A 23,710-nucleotide genomic window follows, 5' to 3' on the forward strand; every position below is an offset into this window, starting at 1 on the left:
TAATTTTCAAGTTCAACAATGCGTGCTTATATTTGTCCATGTCGAATTATTTCCTCTACTATTGTCTATTGCATTATACCTAAACGTGCAGCAAACAATTGTTGACAAATTCACCAGAAATTATTTATTGAGCGGGACCCAACAAGCAATTATGTACTACAATACTCGATCAGATGATGAAATCGACGAGAATTACACGACTCTCCGATGATTATGTCCTAAGTAGGTGAAGCTTGATGTTTATCGGCTTCCACACTACTGTATATGCCACTTTGCTTGACAAATATTGGACGTATATAATGTCCTTTGTCCAAGCAATCATTCCCGACTTGAACATAATTTGTCGACTTGAACTGTAGTTACTTGTTAGTCATGATTCAATGATTTCATCGTAGACCTCGGTCCTTATAAATTGAAATCAACCATCATCTTAACATGCATCATACATCACCAAAATAACAACATTTTTATGATTAATCAAACATTCACTACGCCAAATAAGACCTTCAATAACGGGTAAAGACACTCAAGAGTTGTACCAAAAACTTGTTCTTTAAATCAGGGGTTACAAATTAGTTACTTGTACGATGTTAGGGAAATCAGGCATGCTAATTGCATTTACGCTTTTGTTGATGATCCACTCATCCTCAAGTTTGCCAAAGTGCAAAAAGCCTGAACTTGAAGCTCTTGTAAAGTTCAAACACAGCTTTACCCGAGATTCTCAGCGTTACCTTTCTTCATGGGTTGGTGATGATTGTTGTCACTGGCTTGGAGTAGGTTGTGACAATGTAACTGGTGACGTTATTAAGCTAAACTTCGAGCGTATAACTAACGATTATACAAATTCTTTGGTATCTTCAGAACTCAACTCAGCTTTGTTGGAACTTGAGTTCTTAAGTTACTTGGACTTAAGTGAGATTGACTTCAATGGAAGTCGGATTCCAGAATTCATAGGATCTATGAACAAGTTGAGATACCTGGACTTATCTTCTACTATCTTCTCTGGTCCTGTTCCCCCAACATTAGGCAATCTCACCAATTTAGAGCACCTCGATCTTTTTGCTGGAAGCTATATGCTTTATACACAAGAAAGTCTTAAGTGGGCATCTAATCTTTCAAAATTGCAATATCTTGATATGACTTTAGTTAACATGTACCAAACATATGATACTCTTCAAGTGCTCTTTAGACTTCCTTCTTTATTGGTGCTTAGATTGAATAATTGTTCGCTACCCACCCATAATTTATCAGAGGTTCTAATGGAAAAAACGTCCACCCTCCAAGAACTTGATCTTGGTCAAAACAACTTTGAAGGCCCTTTCCCATCTTTTTTAAAAATTTGGCTCAGACACATGACGCGACTTGAAACACTAGACTTGTCGCACAATGAATTTCAAGGGGTAGTTCCCGCATCTCTTGCAAAATTGTCTGCTTTGAAACACTTAGATTTGTCACACAATAGTCTGAGTGGACTGATCCCAGATGTATTAAAAGTTTTAGGGCAGTTAACTGAGTTAGAGTATCTAGATATTTCATCAAACTCCATCCATGGTACCGTCTCCCATATTAGTAACCTCTCTCAATTGTCTACTTTGGGTATTAGTTTTAATAATATCAAACTCGAATTGAGTACCAATTGGCGACCTCCCTTTCAGCTTGAAGAACTTAGAGCTCAATCTTGTGAAATGAACATGGTGTTTCCGCAGTGGCTAAGGAACCAAACTAAGATTGAACTCTTGGATCTTTCTTATACTGGTATCTCAGGAGAACTGCCCCAATGGCTAGGGAACTTCACTCATCTTTACAGCTTGAAAGTTGCCGGCAATAAGCTTACAGGTTAACACTCAAACTTATCTCTTAAGTGTATGAATTCATCATCTTATTTCCAACAACTTTCTCACTACCACTTTCCTAATAGGATCTTTGCCAGGCCATATTACGTGTGATGGCTGTAATTTGTACTGGCTAGACCTTCACGACAACATGCTTTCCGGGACAATACCTCATTGGCTGAAACGTCTGAAAACAATCCTTGTACTAGATTTGTCCGAAAATATGTTATCAGGGAGAATCTTGGAAGGAGAAAATAATTCTTCCCTATTAAGCAGTAGAAACTTCTTGATTGTGCTAGACCTTAGTGACAATAAGTTTTATGGAGAGATCCAAATTAAGAATCCATACCTTGATGATCCTTTTTTTTCTTTGGCATTCTTAAGGCTGCAATGGAATGATTTCAGCGGACTTATTAGTTCGCAATTGTGTCATTATACACATCTTACAATTTTAGAGCTCGCAAATAACCACCTGACAGGGCACATCCCTCGTTGCTTAGGCGAACTTTCGTTCAACAATGAAGAAGGGTATGATAGCGACAGTGGTATAGAGATTCAAGAAATCATCAAGGGGACAACAGAGAAATTCGTCGGAACATTAGGCACTCATTCGATGATCGACTTTTCCTGCAACCGTTTAGTGGGCACAATACCTGAGGAGCTCTCAAACATAACTAACCTAATGCAATTAAACTTGTCAAATAATCATCTTACAGGACGCATCCCTGATGGTATAGGCAATTTACACTTATTAGAAACTTTGGATTTATCAAATAATAACCTTTCGGGGATGATACCACAAAGCTTGTCAGACATACAATGGCTAAGTTTCTTGAATCTGTCCTACAACCACCTGTATGGCCCAATTCCAATTGGCAATCAACTCCAAACTCTTGACGACCCATCTATTTATGCTGGGAATTCCGGATTATGCGGGTTTCCTTTGCCTAATAAATGCTCTAAGCCTAACTCACCACTAAGTCCAACTGATGACGACCATGGTGCTGAAAAAGATGATGGCGCAAAAGATAAGCTTGACAAGTTGTGGCTCTACCTAGCAATAATGTCTGGTGTTGCCACTGGATTTTGGGGAGTGGTCTTAACTTTAGTATTCAAGAAGAGTTGGAGGTATGCTTATTTCCGGTTCGTTGAGAAAGTTGGTGATAGAATATATGTGCCATTGAAAGTGAGGATGAACAGGTTCAAGAGAGCCTGAACAGAGAATTCTTGCCTAGTGATGAATTATCATAATTCTAGTAATAATAGTGATACAGATGTTCACTTCCTTATCACATAATGTAATTTTTATATTTTTATCGAAAATATGTAGTACTCCGTATCTATTTTGTTTTGGGATTAAAATAACTATAAGGCTTAGAGTTGGTTCACTGGGTTGCATTAATTATGATGACCTTGATATCGGTTGAGCTCTTGTTGCCTGGTTCCAGCCTTTAGTTTCTCGAGTTTTTGGTTGGGCAAGACAGCTCCTCTTTATACGCACGCGTCTCAAACAAAAACCCAGCAAAAATACACACTGCCCTTCATCAATTTCCAATTCCAAATACCATCAAATTTTTCAATCAGTTGAAGTTCGAGTTGAGAGGTTACCTACTTAACTGTAACTCTTTGCAGGAAGTGCATGCATGTTTACTCTTTGAAGGTCTTTAGTCTCCCTTGATAGCTTTAGAATTTAAGGCTATCAAGAGAGACTAAAGACCTTGACTTTGCTTGACATGGAACACTTTTATCTGAATTATTGCTACGCGTGAGCTGGTATCCGTCTTAAATTAAAACAAATAAAATGTGACCACTTTCTGACTAATAGCTACAAGCCTACAATATTGGTTGTAACTTTTTCTCATTAGATGTCAACTTTTATTATAAAATGGTAACATTTTCTCGTCTTAAGTTAAAACGGTTTGAAATGAGAATTTGCCTGATTTAACAAAACCTAACAGAATTTGTGATAGTCTATACGGCTATTATAAAACGGTAACAGAGAATTTCACTGAAAATTATTGTTAAAAGTTAGTCATCTTTCATCAAAGTATTACGGAGTATATAATTGCAACATAGGAAGGGGTTTAGAGAGAGAAAAAAAATAAAGTTCTTGCACAAATTCTAAAAATAAATGAGTGTTTTTTTATGTAAACCATCTGTCTTATTGTGTAAGGCTGTCTTACATAAGCATTGTTGAAGTTCTTGACTTTTCCTTTGACAAATATTGCAACGTATGAGTTGGGATATGAAGGACAAAAGACTCTGACTAATCAAATATTGCATTAAATCACAGTAACTGGGTCCTTGTAATAAATTGAAACCCATGATGATCATAACATGCATCATATATCGCCAAAATTACATCATCATTATGATTAATCAAACTTTGCATTAAATCCCAGTAACTTGTTCTTTACACAGAAGTTTAAAATTAATCTCTTTGGTGTATGATGACGGGGAAATCATGCTCGCTAATTGTAGTTATACTTTTGATGATGATCCAATCATCCTTAAGCATGACAAAGTGCAAAAAGCATGAACTTGAAACTCTTCTAAAGTTCAAGCACAGCTTCAGCCAAGATCCTCAACGTGTCCTTTCCTCATGGATTGGTGACGATTGTTGTCAATGGCATGGAGTTAGCTGTGACAATATCACTAGTAATGTTATTAAGCTCACTCTCACAAATTCACTAGCATACAGTGACTACCCAACTACCTTAGTATCTTCGGAACTCAGTTCAGCTTTGTTGGACCTCAAGTTCTTAACTCACTTGGATGTGAGCGGGAACAACTTCACCGGAAGTCATATTCCAAAATTTATCGGGTCCATGACGCACTTGAGATACCTAACCCTCTCTTATTCTGGATTCTCTGGTCCCATTCCTCCTCAACTAGGTAATCTCACTAATTTGATACGCCTTGAGCTTGGTGATTTTGGAGAGCATATGATTTATACGGAAGAACGTCTTGATTGGGTATCTGGTCTTACTAAATTACAGTTTCTTGACATGAGCGGAACCAACATGTCCCAAACATACGACACTCTTCAAGTGCTCTTTAGACTTCCTTCTTTGTTGCAGCTTTTCCTATATGATTGCTTGCTAGACAAAACTCATTTGTCGAAACTTCTCATCTCAAATACTTCCACCCTCCAAGACCTTGATCTTAGTCACAACAAATTTGAAGGCCCTTTTCCCTCTTTTCTTAAAAATATGCCTTTCCTTCAATTACTCTCTCTCAGCAAAAATAGCTTCAGTGGCGGCTTTCCAATCTGGCTCGGGAATTTGAGGTGTCTTGAATACCTAGACCTAGCAAAAAATAATTTCACCGGATTGATACAAGATATTTTTGGGCAGTTAACTGAGTTAGAGTATCTTGATATTTCATCAAACTCCATCCATGGTACCGTCTCCCATATTGGTGACTTCACTAAATTGACCGATTTGAATATGAATAACAACAATATCAAACTCAATTTTGGTACCAATTGGCGACCTCCCTTTCAACTTCAACATTTTGGAGCCAAAGCTTGTGGAATAAACGCGACATTTCCTCAGTGGCTTAGGAACCAAACTCATATTACAAGCTTGGATCTTTCTTATACTGGTATCGTAGGAGAATTGCCCCAATGGCTTTGGAACTTTACAAATCTTAATGCATTAGTTCTAGCAGGCAATAAGCTTACAGGTTACAGTCAATATAATCTTTCAACTTATCAATTTTTCATCGTATCTTTGACAACAATCTCACAACCGCTTTTCTAACAGGAACTTTGCCACGCAATTTTAATGGCCGTAATTTGGAATGGCTAGACCTTCAAAACAACATGCTTTCAGGGACAATACCATATTGGCTGAAACATATGAAAACAATCTACCTATTAAGTTTGTCCAGGAATATGCTATCAGGAAGAATATTTGAAGGAGAGAATGCTTCCTCACTTTTAAGCGGTAGTAAATCCTTGCAATTGCTAGATCTCAGTGACAATATGTTGTCCGGAGAAATGCAATTTACAGGGGAATACCTTCATGCCTCGCTGGTAGTCTTGCGTTTGGGAAGGAATTATTTCAGCGGACTTATCAGTCCGAAATTGTGTGATCTAACATATCTTGCAGTATTAGACCTTGCACAGAACAGTTTCACAGGGCACATTCCTGGTTGTTTAGGCTCCTTAAGATTCGAAGCTGGCATCTTTGGGTTCGGTAAGAGCATCACAGAGTTTCAAGAAGTTATCAAGGGGACAATAGAGGATATCGTTGGTGGAAGACCGATCGCTCACTCGATGATTGACCTTTCGTGCAATCGGTTAGTTGGCACAATACCTGAGGAGCTCACGAAAATTACTAACCTAAATCAAATAAACTTGTCAAATAATCATCTTACAGGAGGCATCCCAGATGATATAGGTAACCTCCAGTTACTAGAATCTTTGGATTTGTCAAATAATACTCTTTTTGGGACGATACCACAAAGCTTGTCGGCCGTACCATGGCTAAGCGTCTTGAATCTGTCCAACAACAATCTAGACGGGGAAATTCCAACTGGCAGTCAACTCCAAACTCTTGTCAACCCTTCTAGTTATGTTGGGAATCCCGGATTATGCGGGTTTCCCTTGCCTAATAAATGCTCTAATCCTAAATTACCACTAAGTCCAACTGATGATGACGGTAGTGCTGAAAAAGATGATGGCGGGAAAGATAAGCTTGACCAGTTGTGGCTCTACCTAGCCGTAATGTCTGGTGTTGCTACTGGATTTTGGGGTGTGGTCCTAACTTTGATATTCAAGAAGAGTTGGAGGCATGCTTACTTCCGGTTCGTTGAGAAAGTTGCTGATAAAATATATGTGCCATTTAAAGTGAGGATGAACAGATTCAAGAGAGCGAGCCTGGAGAGAGAATTCTAGCTAGTGATGAATTATCAATTTATCATAATTTTAGCTAGTGTAATTTTCATAAGAGTGACTTTGTTTTCGGATTAAAAGAACTATAAGGCTAAGAGTTAGCCTGTGCATTATCTGAGATCTGCTAATGACTGAATGGAGCTTAAAGTACTTGCACTTGTTGGTTATGATAATACCCAATATCTACCTATTGGCTTGGATCGGTAGGTTCACAGGTTGGGTTCATTATGATGACCTTGATATTTGTGAGCTCTTGTTGCCCGATTCCAGCCTTTAGTTGCTCAATGGGCAATATAATTCCTCTTTATATGCATGCGTCTCACACATAAACCCCGCAAAAATACATACGGCCATTCATCAATTTCCAATTCCAAATACCATCAATTTTTTAAATCAGTTGAAGGAGTTGAGTGGTTTAAATACTTACCTGTAACTCTTTGTAGAACATGCATGCATGTAGTCGTAGTCAATTCTTCTTTGCGAAATACCACAAGTTCTTTGATATCTTCTGGAAAACTGGGAATGCGAAGTCTCAAGGTTTACAGGCCTTGTCAAAAGAATCTGAGTATTCAGAACCATGCTTAATTTAATACGAGTTTTCTACAAGGCATGGAAGACAGGTAATCAGAAAAAAATACAATAAGCTCTTAATGCAGTTATGCTAAATAAATTACTAAATGAATAATATATTTATTATGATAAATCTTTAAACCCAAGTCACATACACTTGATGCTTTTTGTGAAAGCAGGTGGGTGTACATTAATTCGAGGTTGAAGACGTTGGAGCTTCTGAAAGACAACAGGAACCTGAAATCCACTCGGAAAGTTGTATAGTGGCGGTTCTTATGAATTAAAGATGAGGATCACGATGATTATTCCGATGATGAAGTTCTTTTGCTGAAAAGACTACAGAAAACATCAGCTTTCTTACCAGAACCGCATTCTAGCATTACAACAATAGACGCAGAGCCAAGGTCTGATAATGCCTTTTTTTAGAAAACACGGCTCTCAACTCTAGATCACAAATAAGTTAAACTCCCAAGAATAACAAATTATATACTATGAATTTCGATCAGTTGATGGAACCGAGAATAATTACTCGACTCTAAGAATTATTTGCTAGTAGGTGAAGCTTGATGTTGATCAGGTTGCATACTGTTGAATTTGCCACTTTGCTGTCTTTGTTTAAAGCTGCCTTTGAAGCTGCCAAACCTGGTTGGCCTCGGAAGGAAAAGAGAAGTGATCATTTTCTCCAAAGATTGTGCAGTATACTTTGCATACTTACTAGAACTCGAATCTTGCTCTACTAAAGGACCATAATTCTGCATATAACTCCGATATACAGGCACAATTGCCTGTACAATAAGCTGCCATGTCTTTTCTCTCAACTCCTTGTCTGAAATAACCCAAGTCGATTGTTTCCTATGCATCTCATCATATGTCTCGTTGAATTTCTTTAGGCGCTTCTTGACAAGATCACGGGCTGTAGCCCGACCACCTGAGAACATAATAAGACCTTCCCGACTTAGCAGAGAGGGGAGTTTTCCCCAAGTTTCTCTGAGATAGATAGCAGTATAGTATTCCTTGTACTGCTCGTGTTCTTTTAACCAAGAATCTCCAAGTAAAGTTCCGAGTTTTGTTCCCTTTAAGTGCTTGTACAAATGCCAGTGGTTGTTCATTAAGAAGAGATTCGAAAGGATATTATCCTCGTACATCTTTGACCATGCCTCCAGGTTTTGCTCAATGGCTTTGATTATTTCAAGGATGGCATTAATAAGGAGCTTCTCTTGGAATTTCTCGTTTTTCCAACTTCGTTGAATGACTAGAACCTGGGTTAATATTGGCTTATAATCGTCCCCAAGTAATCTATTACAGTAGTCAGTAATGAAGCTTACTAATCTTGGTACGCTCCCATCTGGTGGCGGTGGCGTTTGTCTCTGCAATTCAACTTGAACTAAAAGTTCCCAGAAGATTTCAGATGCACCGTCAATGACTCTCCTAATGAGATCCCGGGTGAAATTCTGAATATCAGCACAGGCAGCCCCACCAAACAATCGATTAAAATCTAACCGAAGTTTATTCAGAGAAGCAAATATATCCAACAGCTTTAGAAGCTTAATAGGGTCTTTCCTGCTTTCAGTCACCGTCTTCCCAAATTGAAGAAATGCCAAAATTCCCGCTTGAGATGCAATATTTGAAAAGCATCCCATCCAAACATCCAAACCGAGTCCCTCAAAAACGTCATTACAGAGCTTGTACTCTGCCTCAAACAAATGTTTTATAGCAAATTCCAAATGCTTCCCCCACTTAGATATGTACCCTTCAATACTCTGAACATCGTTGAATTCAGCTATTGAAATCTCGAGATAATCCAAGTTAAGAGCCTTCAAACTCGCGCGAACATTTGAGCTTCTGATCTCAACATAGATCGATATACATTTCTCAAGCCGATTATTAGCTATCAACCTACCCAAAATCGCTTGGAGCTTATGAATTACCGACACTGGCAAAGGAGACGGGGCAAGAGAAGCTTGATTATTGCTAGAAGACATGGGAAGAGGAACACTATGATCATTCAAAAACCTACGAAACTCATCCTCCAACTTATCCAAAGACGCCTCAAGCAATCCACCATCAAGGCAACCCTTCTCCCCATTATCCCGAATCTCTCTAAGACCCTTTAAAAACATCCTCAATTCAGAAAGATACCGCTCATCAACAAGTACATTGTCCTCCAAATACTCAACTATATCCTCCAACCACTGAATTGCCAATCCACAATTATCCCCTAAAAACTGCAAAGCCTCCTCAAGCCTCTTAAGCACCGCCAAATACCCGGCAAGATCACCCCTAGGGTCAGACAACAACGATTTCTCAAGACCATGAACCGCGTCAAACACCTTCAAAACAGCAGCAGCAGGACCGACAGCACGGTCAATGTGACCGACAACCGCCAAAAGGGCATCCTTATTAGCTCTAATGGGCCTAACAGCAGCCCCAAGTGAAGGCAATCTATGTATAATTTCCTCTAATCTAGGCCCAGCTTTATCTAAAGCTAACCCTAATGATTTACCCTTTTCTAAGCTTACATTTAGGGATTTCCTAGCTAACACCAAATTTTCAATGCTACCCATTAAATTACCACAGTTAAATTATCTACTTGCATCACAGATTACACAAATTACATAAAATTAAAATGGGGTTCTTTTATTTTCCACAAATCAAACCCCACAATTAAACTAATTAATATCAAATTAACATCTAATGCAAAAATGAATATATTGAAATAAATGAAATTTTAAATGCAAAAATGGAAGTTACCCCATTAACAGCAGGAAAAGAGAGCTTTAGTGGAATGGGTTTTATAATTTAATGTGAAATTTGGGTAAATTTGTACAAATTGAGCATTGGTTTATTTGTTGATTGGAAGATGGAAATTTAGGTGTGAGTTAGCTGCAACTGCAGCTGTAACTCTTTCTTGCTTAATTTGGGTTCAAATTTAATGGCTGCCTTTTTTGGTTTAATTTCTTGCTTTTTATCGTTTTCTGGGGAGTTTGTTTCAGTGTGTATGCTGTGGGTTTTGGTCTCGAGACCTCAGTCTCTCCCTTAAACCCGTGAAGTGATTAGTGAGCGTTCTTTTAAAACTCACATGTCTTAATGGTCCAAGTGTCCACCCCGAATGTTATTTATCACATACTCCCTCCTATTCCGAATCACTGTCCTATTTGAACAACGACACGAAAATTAAGAATAGAGTTAAAATAATGAAAAGTATTGTATATGGGTAAGAATATAGGAGTTAAATAATGAAAAGTATTGAATATGATTTTCTAATTCGAATGAATAAAATGCGTGTTTTCAGATATTACAATTGGTCACAAAAAAATTTCATTACTTCGATGAATACGCGTCAGAGCCGCATCAATTTTAAATTAATACATTTTTTTTTTCACGACGAAATAATTTACTTTCTACCAAACTCTAAAATATTGCGAAAAATTTCACGAGTTAAGCATAGTACAAAAAAAGATCGTTTATGGGTGGTTGGGGTGGTAAATAAAGAAAAGAGTCAAGGGTAGGAAGGTCAAAAAACATGTCCAAATATGGCAAATGGGACAGTTATGTGAATCGACGAAAATGGCAAATGGGACACTTATTCGGAATAGGAGGGAGTATAACCTGGCAAAATAAACCTGAATTTAGAAAAGTAAACAAAATATTTGAATTGAAAATCGATCGAACATCCGATATAAGTAACTTGAATAGTACCCGAAACCTGATTTGAATCAATCCGAAACTGAACTGAATTCAATAATAATCGAATGATACCCGAACGTGAATATATCCGAACCGATAGACCTGAATTATACTGCGTATATTTTTATTTTTTCACAAGAACACTCGTATTTTAGGTGTTTTTTCATTAGTTCTTTATTTATTAATGGTGTTATGGATTGTAATATTCAAACTGAAAAGTATATGGCACATTTAAGCATTGACCTTTAACTCAAGGACATTATGACCATAACTCAACTGAACCGATATTGATCTTTCCCGACCGCACCCAACTCGAATTAACACAAACCGATTGAAGTGGATAACCGAAATGAACTCAATCGAACTTGAACTTTAACCGAAAATAAGGTCAACCTAATATAAAACAAACTAAATATAACCCGATCTCAAACCGAATTAATTGACCCATTTTCGAGGTCTATCGCCGTAATCTCTAAATAACTTGAACCGTCCGATTTAGCATGACTTTTTTTGTAAAATTGACCTGCCCCCATTGATGTTCCTGGCTGCTAAAGGTCGTCGACAAATTACTAAATATCGTCGACAATTTTAATGAACTTCCAAATTTGCCCCTCCCTCACACTCCCCCTTATATTTTCCTTTTTATTCAATAACTACCTTTCACATTCGAAATTTTGAAAAAAAAAAACCGACTCAAATTTCAACAAAAAAACGTATCGACCGCATAATTTCCGTCACGAATTCAAACATTCAACAAGGTATGTGATTAGTATTAAAAAAAAATTGTATTATTTTGCTTAGTTTGTAAATTTGTGACGGAATTAGGATAGATGCCAAAGTTGTGACGGAATTAGGATAGATGCTTTGATTTCAATCGGATTTAGTCGTGTTACGCGAAGATCAAACGAAATAATCGAAAAAAAAAAAAAAAAAAAAACACGTGAACTGGGCCCAGACGAGGAAATTCTTCGTCCAAGTCCAGGCCCAGACGAAAGAATTCCTCGTCTAATATGGGCTCTGGACGAAGGATTCTTTCGTCTGGGCCTGGAGTTGGACGAAGAATTCCTTCGTCTGGCCCAGTTCACGTGTGTGTTTTTTTTTCTTTTCTTTATGTTTTAGAATTTCTCGATACTTTTTTTTTTTTAAATAAATTTTTTTCCGTCTTGTTTTGTTATCGTTATAAACTAATAAATTATTAATAATAATTCTCGTCCGTGACGAAGTCGTTGTAAATATATATTTTTTCCGTCTCGTTTTGTCGACGTAAAATATTAATTAATTATTACTAATAAACCCCTTTTGGGGATATTTTGTTTTTTTATTTATTTTTTAATTTACTTAAACTTATATTTATAAATTCTTTGTTTTATTAATTTAAGTAATCAAGTTGTTGTAAATATATTTTTGTTGCGTCTCGTTTTGTTTACGTAAAATATTAATTAATTATTATTAAAAAACCCCGTTCCGGGTTATTTTGTTTTTTTTTTTTTTTTAATTTACTTAAACTTATATTTATAAATTCTTTGTTTTATTTTTTGAATAGATGGCCGGTGGAGGAAATGACCGTCACGTTCGAGCTCGAAAGGGGCTCCAGTTTGAGTCTGAGGTTGGAGATGGTAGTACCGATTCGTGCACTGAGGAGCGGCTGGAGGAGGAGCTGGTTCGGTCTGGTAATGTGATAGGTGAGGAGGAGGCGGGTTATGAGCGAGTGCGTAGGGTGCCACGTAGACGGAATGAGGAGGGGCGTTTTCAGCGGATGTCGGATGGTAGTTCTAGTAGTGTGGTGGCTCCGAAGAAGAAGAAGTCGGGTAAGGATGTCTCTTGGTTGATCGATCATCGTGTTCCGGGTGGTCCGATGTTTCCCCACGTGATTCCTAGCTTTGGGGGCCACATTGCCAACACCTTATGGCCGACTCCTAATGAGGTCGGTCGACCAGTTTTGACGGGTTACCACCGGTTTGGTAAGACGAGGTTGTTGAGTTGTTGGCAACTCCCTCCGGCCGTTCAGACTATTTATGACGGTACTGGTCTTTCTCCCCTATTGGATTCCATGACCGAGTATTATAACATGCCCCTTATTTCTGCTTTTGTTGAGAGATGGCAACCCGACACCAACAGTTTTCACATGCCTTTTGGGGAGATGTTCATACTCCTTCACGATGTTGCGCAGATTTTAGGCGTTCGGGTTGATGGTAACTGTTGTAAGGTGGAGAGTAATGACGGGACGTTGGATCCCCTTATGTATGTTTGTGGCTTCTTTGGGATTGCATCAGACCAGTTGAGGTTGTCGTTAAACTCTAGTAAGAAGGTCCCTATTTACAAGAGTGGGGGTATATTGGTAGATGCAGTTTGTGAAACAGCGAGAGCTAATTGTGATGTTGTTTTTGCTCAGGGGTTTTTAAAGAAAGTTTGGAAAATAATCGCTGAATCCCCGTCAACCGCTCCGATCTAGATAACTCCAACGAGTGTCGGATCTCAACATGTTGCGTTTCCATCAAAGAATGAAACCGAATCCAAATGCTATCAACGGCCAGTTTCGCGCTATTCAACCAGCTCTTCAGATTCGCATGAGCCGACTCAACCCGGGATGTAGAAGTATTCCCAAAATGAGTTATCTTGTTCGTTCTATACTTGGCCCATTTTTCCAAGTGCGGGAACCATTGCCTCTCAATATAAGCCGCCACTCCCGCCCATTCCCTTGCCAATTTGCCCCACGCAACATTAAACTTATCTTCGGTCTCCGCCTCGACAACCGCTTGAAACAAGTTAAAAGTTACGTGCTTAGCCCAACTATCCTGACCCGTGATATCAAGTGCTTTCGTCTCCACGTTAGAATATATATGCCAAAGACATAGCAAATGGGACGAATCCGGAAAAACAATGGGAATCGCGTTCAACAAACCTGTCTCGCAATCAGTAACAATAACATTAGGTTGAACGGCATCATTGAGAAGGGCCTTCAGTTTCCGTAACACCCACAAATATCCATCCTCGACTCATGCGTCACAAGAGCATACGCGATGACAAAGCTCTTCCCGACGGGTGTGACTCCAACAATCTCAACAAGCGGAAGACGGTATAAATTTGTCTTGTACGTGGAATCGATCAATACCACATAATAGTATGATCGAAACATCTTAACGGCTTCTGGATGAGCCATGAACACGTGGGTTAGCTCATCGGTCTCCTGATCAGTGACCCAATAATGAACGTACTTATGCTGAACCGCAAGTGCTAACATCTGTTGTGCCGGGTTTCTCCCTTCTCTTTCCTCGGCCCTTACTTTCTGAGAACGATTGTAGATTTGTCGCCGATTAGGTCTTGACTTTTCCGGATTCCGCTGATGCAAACTCGCACTAATAATTGCCGGTCTAACGTGAGCTCTAACTTGGGCATCAATATAAGCCAACTCCTCGTCATCAAACTTTGCAAAGTATCTGTCGCCGTCACAATACAACGTTAAAGCATGATTATGAAACCCGGATCTCATCACAAGCTGCCACTTATTCTCTTCTAATTCAACAACTTTCATTGAAAATTTGCAATTGCACCACGCGGTAGCCGTGTTAATGTTGTCTCTAATTCGTGTTACGACCAACTTTCTTGTTGCTTGCTCTTTTTATACCAAACCCGAGTCGGAGTCCGATCTCATATGCCCAATTAAACGCTTGAATACTAGATGCAAAGAACAAGCTAGTCTTAAAATGATCTGAGTAATCAATACCGTCTCCATCGTTAATCACCAGCGCACGCATTTCAATAAATTAGTTATTAATTAATTATTTGCTACGGAACGAGTCGGAGTTAGTAAAAAATAATATAAAAATAATACAAAGACGGTTATAAGTTATTTTATACAAAACGAGTCGGAAATATTAAAGATAAAAATTTAATATAAAGACGGTAATTAATTATTTCAATTGTTTTATAATACAAAGACGGTATTTAATTATTTTATACAAAACGAGTCGGAAATATTAAAGATAAAAATTTAATATAAAGACGGTAATTAATTATTTCAATTGTTTTATAATACAAAGACGGTATTTAATTATTTTATACAAAACGAGTCGGAAATATTAAAGATAAAAATATAATATAAAGACGGTAATTAATTATTTGAATTGTCGGAAACTATAAAAAATAACAAAATATAATACAAAGACGGAAAATAATTATTTTAAATGTTTTATACAAAACGAGTCGGAAACAAAAAAAAAAAAAAAAAAAAAAAAAATACACGGCTTGGGCCTTGGACGAAAGGATTTTTTCCGTCAAAACCGACAGAAAATTTTCTTCGTCCATAATGGGCCTTGGACGAAGGAATTTTTCGTCCAGGCATGGTATTGACGAAAAATTCCTTCGTCAAGGCCCATTATGGACGAAGGAATTTTTCGTCCAATACCTGGTCTGGACGAAAAATTTCTTCGTCCAGGCCCAGTCCGTGTAATTTTTTTTTTTTTTTTTCAATTGCTTTTTCAAATAAATCCGTCACAAAATCTATCATAATTCCGTCTACATTCATGGCATCTATCCTAATTCGGGATTGAAACGATAATAAAACATAAATTTTTAACAAAACTAAATCGTAAACTAACCTCGTTACTAGCTTCATTGTTGGAATCGTTGTTAAAATCTTTCCCGTTCATATTGTTAATTACAAAACCCGACTTCTTTTTTTGTTTGAAATATTTTAGTGAGACGGTCACTTGTGTTTTAGTGAGACGGAAATTGCATTTGTGTTTTGAGACGGAAATTGCATTTTGGTGAGACGGATATGGAGTTATGATATGGAGGGCAAACTTGGAAATTTACATTAATTGTCGACGATATTTATTAATTTGTCGACGACGTATAGCATGACCCTTGATGTTTGCCACGTCTATCACAATCACCATAGACCATGGTCAATTGGTAATCTTGCTATTTTAGAACAAATTGATCTAATAATTGACAAAAGGGAAGTGTAGAATATGATGTAGGCCATGTAGCCCAACCCAAAAGTTAGATAGCAGCCATTCTAAAAAGTCGATGGTACCAGATTTACAAATGAGAATTTGTGTTGTATTAGAATGATGTTTTAATGCAGTGGCGGAGTATGAGGGAGTTAGTAGGCTAAAAACGCTTGTCCTTTCGGCAGGGGCGAAGCCAAGATTTTTTATTTGGGGTAGCGAATATCTTTAAGTGTTACGAGATATCGAGATATCGACATATTCATATTTAGGAAATACGATATCGAGATATATCGTAGAGAATAATATTGATATTATATCCTATATCGTTTCCCTATTTCCTTATTCGAATTATTCGGGTTTTCTTCCCTATTTCCTTTTTTGGGTTGATTTGTGTGGTCCAAATTAAATTGCATGTGGGGTAGTGTGTTTTGTGTGGTCCAAATTCACTTTCTTATTTCTTGTGCAAAAAGGAAAGGGGAAGAATATAGTGAATAGGAGGGAGTGCATCTTATTGTATTAGTTGAGACACGAACGATTATCAATAATACTACGATTACCTTAATATGGTATCAGAGTCTCACGCTCTTGAGGCCTAAAAACGATCTTCCGCTGCCCTGCCGAAGGGACTATTGAATTACGGTAGTGCCCTCCGGCGGAATCTTATCGTGATAATTTATTTTATTGTATAAAAAAATCATTTGTTGATGGGGTGATTGGTGAGTGATGTACACCATGCGAATTCTATGAGTTCTCTAATCTACTTCTCGGAATTTGAGTATTTGACGGATAATTTCCGTTTTCGATAAAGTTGGGTTCGAAAAATTGCGACGTTCCTGACCATGAAATTTTGACGAGTCCAAAAAGATTAACGTTCTCGTTTGCCCGTCTAATTATTTTTGTCAAGTTCAAAAAATTGCGACGTTCTTGACCACGAAATCTCAATGAGTTCGAAAAGATCGTCGTTCTCGTTTTGTTTGAATTTCGACGGGTCCAAAAAGTTACGACGTTCCCGTCTGACGATTTACAGGTTCGAAAAGATTGACGTTCCTGTAGAATATTTGAAGCTCCAAGATCGAAAACCGAAGAATCGGATTTTTCTTCCTCCTTATGTGGCAAACCCATGGAAAATTTGACAAATTACCATGGGTTTGAGGGGGGATGTTACGAGATATCGAGATATGTCGAGACCTGAATCTCTCCCTTAAACCTGTGAGACTACAAATAGTGATTAATGAATACCCTTTTCATCCAAACTAGTCGAGATCCCGTGCTAAAGCACGGTATTTGAGAGCTAAAGAATGATATTTGTGAGTTTTGCTTATATAGTGGTCATTTAAGATATTTGTATAAATGAGTTGTACTTATTATAAGTTCTAATGTATGTTATAATGTTAGTGATATATTTAAAAAAAAAGTGTACTATTTAAAAGACTTTTAGATTAAATTATTTTTGTGCAAGCCTTTTTTTTATTATTACATATAATGAAAACCGATTATTATTCAAAAAACATACTCTATATAGGGTCCTATTAATAGGGGATATGATCATTGAGTTAAAAGCAAAATGTAAGTATAATCTCGTAGTATATATAGGATATATATATATATATACATACATATATATATATATATATATATATTATCATACTATATAATATCACGTAGCATATAGTCATAATAAATAAGTATATATATTATAGGATATTCATAAATCAATATATCACGGGATAATTATAATATCACGTAGCATATATTCACAATATGAAAATTATATAATTTAATTTCTTATTTTACATTAATATGTTTTTTAATTTATTTTCAGGTTTTTTTTATGAAGATTGGAGTGTGAATGCGTTATTAAATAGGAAATAATTGAATGCAAAATATTTTATTAAATATGGGATAAAGTTGTGGAATTTTCTTGCCAAATATTTTATTTGTGGCAAAGATTGAGTCAATATTTTGATTTTAAATTTGATTTTATTAAAGATTTGTAAAATTTGTATGTAACGTATGAAGAGTTCATTTGGATGGAAAAATATCAGTTGGGCAGATTTGAAATTTGGGCCATTATTAGAATAAGTATATGGGCTGATTTGATACGTTGAAAAATTAGGCCCTTTAAGAAGGTGAAGACAATTGAGCGGGAAAAAACATAAGATTTCTTATTCTTTTAGTTATAGGGGGATTAAGGGTAACACTTGCTTTTTGGCACTATTTATGATCATAAGAAATGTTTGATATTATTCTTAATCTATAAGACAAAATATATTCATGTGAGATTTTATTTTATTTATCGTCATAAATGTTCCCTATATATCAGTGATACCATAGGTAACAGTTATTTTATCACACTTGCCGAGGCACACGTTTTGTAACGTGAATATCTCTAGTTACAAATTATTAAAAGTTATAAAAATTTGATATTCTTATAGCATTCATGAGATGAATCAAACAAGATCTCAAATGACTATATTTTGTCTTATTGATTAAGAATAATATTAAAGATTTCCTACGACCATGAATAATGTCAAAACACAACTGTTACCTTTGGGGAATGGTGAAAGTTTATGATTTGTTGTTGCCTTTTTATTATATTTATAGATGATGTGCCTTTTTAAAATGAACATACAAAGGGGGATGGTGAAAGTTTATGCTTTGTTGTTGCCTTTTTATTATATTTATAAATATTAAATAATTTCTTTTTTTATTCGCAATGTAAAGATTGTTGACAAGTTTATACTAATTGCATGTCATTAACAAATAATCCGTATACCTTACCACGTACAATTCATACACCTTACGTACCAAACAAAACACAAGCTATAAATTAAAGTTATAGTATTAAAACAACAAAGATCTAATGTAGCTAATACACAGAGAAAAGTTGACCAATCTCTTTTTGCTATAATTGCGTAAAGACAATTACCAAATTACTAGACCCACTACACCTAGTTAAAAGAACGGATTGACTTTAGTGACTTATTACAAGAGTATATACCGGCTAGGTTAATAAACAATAAAGAAACATTGTAATGACAAACAAATTATGAACAGACAAAATAACGTGCTAAAATAACTAGTGACAATCAACCAAATTAAAACAAATTTCAAATACGGTACTAAGTTATTCATGTAACACCCCCATACTCCGAGTGCCTTACCAGGACCACTCAGGTATGAAGACATTACCATCTCGGTTGCCCGAGGTATGATAATCAAACAACAATAACGAAACAACGTTTATTATAAATGATTAACGAATAGTTACAATCCTCAAAACCAAACTGAAAGTACGATACATGTTCTCAAATGACTGTTCTAACTGAAATGTAAATAAACTAAAAGCTACAGCGGAAGACTCCTATCATCATGTCGTGGCATCCCAGCTATCCCAGTACTCATCTCAATACCTGCTCAATATCTGCTCACCATCCCCGAATGGATCACCGCAGGTTTACAAAACAACACCGGGGTCAGTACTAATCACACAATCCAATATACATAAGCAATAAGATAAATAGACAGCTTAACTGTCACACAAACACAATCATGCCAAACCAACCGTCTCAATCACTGACTGTCCACTGGACCAGCCCTGCCAGTGGGGGACCGCAGCCGTACCCACCAAATCCCCGCTCCACATAACAGTGAGCGATAACCCTGTCCATTAATGTGCACATCCCTTCTGTGGCGGGTTCCACAGAAGGCGAAACTAGGGCGTGAAGCCACTCCCGCAAGTGACCCCACTCAGCCGAGGCCACGCCTCGCGAACCATCAACACGATCACAACCACAAACACAACACAATTATATATCAAACAACCAAACACAATACATCAACCAATCATCCCATTATGGGATTAATACTGAGTAGGAAATCCTACCTGGTATGCACACAATCAGACGGTCTCTACAGCTGAGTCAAAAAGCCTTTTCTATGAACCCTCCTCCTATCATACAACACATAGAGACTACCAATCACATACTACACATAAAACCCCCAATCTATAAATTAGGGTTTAACCAAATAGAAGGAAATACCATAAAAAGGGTACATAGATCTTACCCTCGACGCAAGGAACTCAACGGTATGAACAACGACAAGAACTGACCGTCTGAACTCCGGGAATTGCTAAGAATGCGATTAGGAAGATGAACTAGTTTGCTTTCTCTCTTAAACAGGAATTTAGGTTTTGTAAAAGTGTTTTGGAATAAAGACGACGGAGCTTAAATACCTTAATCGCATAATTAACAAAACCCGAGAAAATTCCCCGATAAACCGGCTACTCGATCGAGTACCCAAGGAATAACAAGAGTGCAAGACAAGTAATCAATTAATCAAGCAAGAGTTCAAGATCGAAATTAATCAATTTGAGAAAGACTTAACCCGACCCAAAGTTTGGCACTTTAGTTAATAAAACTTCCCAATCAATCCTTCTAATCAATATTATTGTCCTATTAGTGAGACTAAATCTCCAAATTCCCTTAATTAGAAGTCAATCACAAGGAAATCACACTTAATAATTGACCCAACTTATCAACTCCTCTAGTGGAAATCACACACATAGATTCATTAACAAGAAGATAAAGCAATAGGAATCTAATAGGTGGAATTACTCACAATGAAATCACAATTAATGAGCAATTACAACTTAATCTCTCTAATGTTAATTAAACCAAGAAGAAATCACATTCATTAGTCTAATAACAAGTTGTTGCAACATGGGATTACAAGGAAATCACACTTAATAAACCCAACAACAATAAATTAAGGAACTTGGAAAGATTATGTAACAAGGAAATCACACTTAATCACAATAATCTAACAAGGATTCCAAAATTAAGCAATTAAACACAAGAGATTAAGAACAATAATAATAATTAAGGAAAGATTAGGGAGTCTTACAACCAAAGATTAAGCCTTTGAGTCGGATTAAGAAAGGGAGATTAGTTCTCCATGCTTAGATCTAACCCAATTCAAAAGATGAAATAATTCCCCAAAATTACAACTTGATTAATTCAAAGAGCATAAGATGATTAACCTACTTGCAAACATTCTATATGTTCCGTGTATGATTACGGAGCAGTGTTGTTACCACGTGAGCTAGTTGAATGATGACTTTGCTTGCCTCTTCCTTTCGGCCTCTCCTGAAACAATGAACAAACTGAGGGCTCGGCTTGGCACCGAGCGTACTCACTCCGACGCTCAAGTCAGTAAATTTAAAGGGATTAAGTTGTGTGTAAGTTGGCAAAGTATATTGTACAGAGATAAGGGAGTTTATACCAGATTATGAGTGGTTTAGGTTATATTTTCGGATCCTTTTCTCGTTGAGAGAAGTGGAGTATTTATAGACTTTCACCTTTTGTCACGTAGTGGCCAAGTGGCCAAGTGGCCAGCAGGTGGAAAGACCGTTCTACCCTCGGCCGATGGACCCATGGCGGGGGCGCCGAGGGTCTTGGATATGAGTACGCGGATATGTATCCCGGTTGGCTAGTTGTCCTAGCCGAGACCCAAGTGACAGCCGATAGGCGCATCGGCTAGGGTCAGTACGATACGTTGACTTCTTTGTGGATATCTTTGACCTTGCTTAATATGTTGACTCGGTCAGCGGGTGCAGAATATGCCCCATCACTATATATAGTCTACCGTAACCTAATAATTATGGGCTTAACAAAAGGGAAGGCCCATAATAAAAAACGCCATCAAACCCAGATTTCTCGCACGGTGCGAGTTCTGGTGCCTAGAAACTTGCACCGTGCGGCTTTGCTGCTGGAGTGCGTCTTTCTTTCGTTTTTCCTTTGATCCTTTGGAAGGCTTTCTTGTGGCATTTCTTCAAGCTTGTTCTTGGCTCTTCCTTGGACACTTCTCTTCTATCTATTGGCTTCTTAATCTTCACTTGAACCATGCTAAATGGTGAAGCATTCGGAATTGGTTAAACAATGTAAAAATCGTCACAAACCACCCCTAAATGTTACCAAATGAGCATATTCTGCACCCGCTGACAGGGATTGGTTATTGAAGCATTCGGAATGCTAAATGGTGAAGCATTCGGAATTGGTTATTGAGCATGGACGAATCTGAGTTAATCTCAGTTTATTTTGATCGAGTACAATCCATTGTCAATCAAATGAAGACTAATGGAGAAAATATTAATGATGAAAGGGTAGTTCAAAAGATCATACGTTCATTGAATGCCGACTTTGATAATGTCGCTTCCGATATTGAAGAAACTCATGATTTATCAACCTTATCTATTGAAAGGTTGTTGGGTTCGTTGTCGGCACATGAACAAAGAATGAGACAACGAGGAAAAAATTCTATTTCAGAACATGCTTTGCAAAGTAGGACGAATGTAACAAACCATGGTGGGCGTGGACGAGGTCGTGGCCGAGAAAGAGGTGAAAATAATTTTTCCTATAGAATGGACAAGAATGTAGATATAAATTCTTCAGGAGACCACAAACGAATATCATTTGTACGTCGGGATAAATCAAAGGTTCGGTGTCATAGGTGTGAGCGGTTCCGATATTATGCATCGGAATGTCGAACAAAATTGAATAACGATCAAGCTGAACGAGCCAATGTTGCAGAAGCCGAGGAAACATTAGTTTTGGCTTGTAAAGAAGGTCCAGATGCCGAAGCAGGCAATATTTGGTATCTAGACACAGGTTGTAGTAATCATATGACAGGGAATAAAGAATTATTCTCATGTTTGGATGAATCTGTTCAAGGTGAAGTTAGCTTTGGAAACAAAAACAAATTTCTTGTTAAAGGTAAAAGAAACATTAATATCCGGTCAAAATTGGAACAAATGTTACCATTGCAGATGTATACTATGTACCTGGGATATTTTGGAATTTATTGAGTTTGGGTCAACTCACAGAAAAAAGGCAAAAAATCAACATTGAGAATGGGGTTTGTGAAATCAAGGGAAAGAATAAAAAATTAATTACTAAAGTGAGTGTGACAAAAAATCGTATGTTTCCTTTATATCTTCAGCCAAAAACTATTATGAGTTTCCAGGCAATGATTAAAGACATCAATTGACTATGGCGTCTTCGCTATGGGCATTTGAATTTTCGAGGACTGAAGTTATTGGCTCAAAAGGATATGGTCACGGGTCTACCTTTAATAGATACCCCTGACAGTTTTTGTGAGGGTTGTATACTCGGGAAGCATCACTGAGATTCTTTTCCTATTGGGAAATCAAGACGTGCTATGAAACCGTTAAAATTAGTCTATACCGATATATGTGGACCAGTCGAGGTAGAATCTCTTGTCAAAAAGAGGTACTTCTTATTGTTCGTTTATGATTTTAGTAGAAAGAATTGGCTTGGATTGATGAGTAAAGTTGTGTTGATTTTTAGTTTATGATTTAATTTTTTTAGGATTATTACTCAATCCTTAGTTCAACTACAATTCATAATTCTACATCCCCTGCCGTCCATACACGTAAATCTTAAACTTAATGATGAAGATCAAAAATAAAAATTGAAGAAAGTGTATGATCAAATCCGATTAATTAACCGAATTTCTTGCTTTTGAATAGTCCTCGTTCATGAATGAATATTTTTAATTTATTTAATTGAGTTATTAAGTTTGAAGATAAATAATATATGAGATAGAATGGGAGGATGTTACCGTCTCTGACTCTAATTTCGTGTCTCGGCCCATAATCTCGTGCTACCAAATGCAACCTGTAAACAACTACTCCTCATATGATCGAAAATATAATATGGACAAACACAGACCACCCCAGAAAT

General features: G+C 37.1%; 4 protein-coding genes across 4 annotated transcripts; 3 read left to right on the forward strand and 1 right to left on the reverse strand.

The window, feature by feature from the left end:
* Positions 1 to 587: 587 nt before the first annotated feature.
* LOC141620706 (receptor-like protein EIX2) lies at positions 588 to 3,048 on the forward strand. The gene is made up of 2 exons (XM_074437509.1): positions 588 to 1,836; positions 1,919 to 3,048. Exons 1-2 carry the CDS (start codon positions 588 to 590, stop codon positions 3,046 to 3,048), a joined length of 2,379 nt encoding a protein of 792 aa, XP_074293610.1.
* Positions 3,049 to 4,172: 1,124 nt separating this feature from the next.
* Positions 4,173 to 6,882, forward strand: LOC141618075 (uncharacterized). Its single transcript, XM_074435195.1, has 2 exons — positions 4,173 to 5,519; positions 5,600 to 6,882. Exons 1-2 carry the CDS (start codon positions 4,280 to 4,282, stop codon positions 6,733 to 6,735), a joined length of 2,376 nt encoding a protein of 791 aa, XP_074291296.1. The 5' UTR covers positions 4,173 to 4,279; the 3' UTR covers positions 6,736 to 6,882.
* Positions 6,883 to 7,405: 523 nt separating this feature from the next.
* LOC141618077 (exocyst complex component EXO70A1-like) lies at positions 7,406 to 10,365 on the reverse strand. Its single transcript, XM_074435196.1, has one exon. The coding sequence runs from the start codon at positions 9,864 to 9,866 to the stop codon at positions 7,845 to 7,847; it is 2,022 nt and encodes a 673-aa protein (XP_074291297.1). The 5' UTR covers positions 9,867 to 10,365; the 3' UTR covers positions 7,406 to 7,844.
* Positions 10,366 to 22,014: 11,649 nt separating this feature from the next.
* On the forward strand, positions 22,015 to 22,812 carry LOC141620707 (uncharacterized). The gene has a single exon (XM_074437510.1). The coding sequence runs from the start codon at positions 22,015 to 22,017 to the stop codon at positions 22,810 to 22,812; it is 798 nt and encodes a 265-aa protein (XP_074293611.1).
* Positions 22,813 to 23,710: the final 898 nt, after the last annotated feature.

This window comes from Silene latifolia, chromosome X (assembly GCF_048544455.1).
Source record: "Silene latifolia isolate original U9 population chromosome X, ASM4854445v1, whole genome shotgun sequence".
In the NCBI taxonomy this organism is placed as follows: Eukaryota; Viridiplantae; Streptophyta; class Magnoliopsida; order Caryophyllales; family Caryophyllaceae; genus Silene; species Silene latifolia.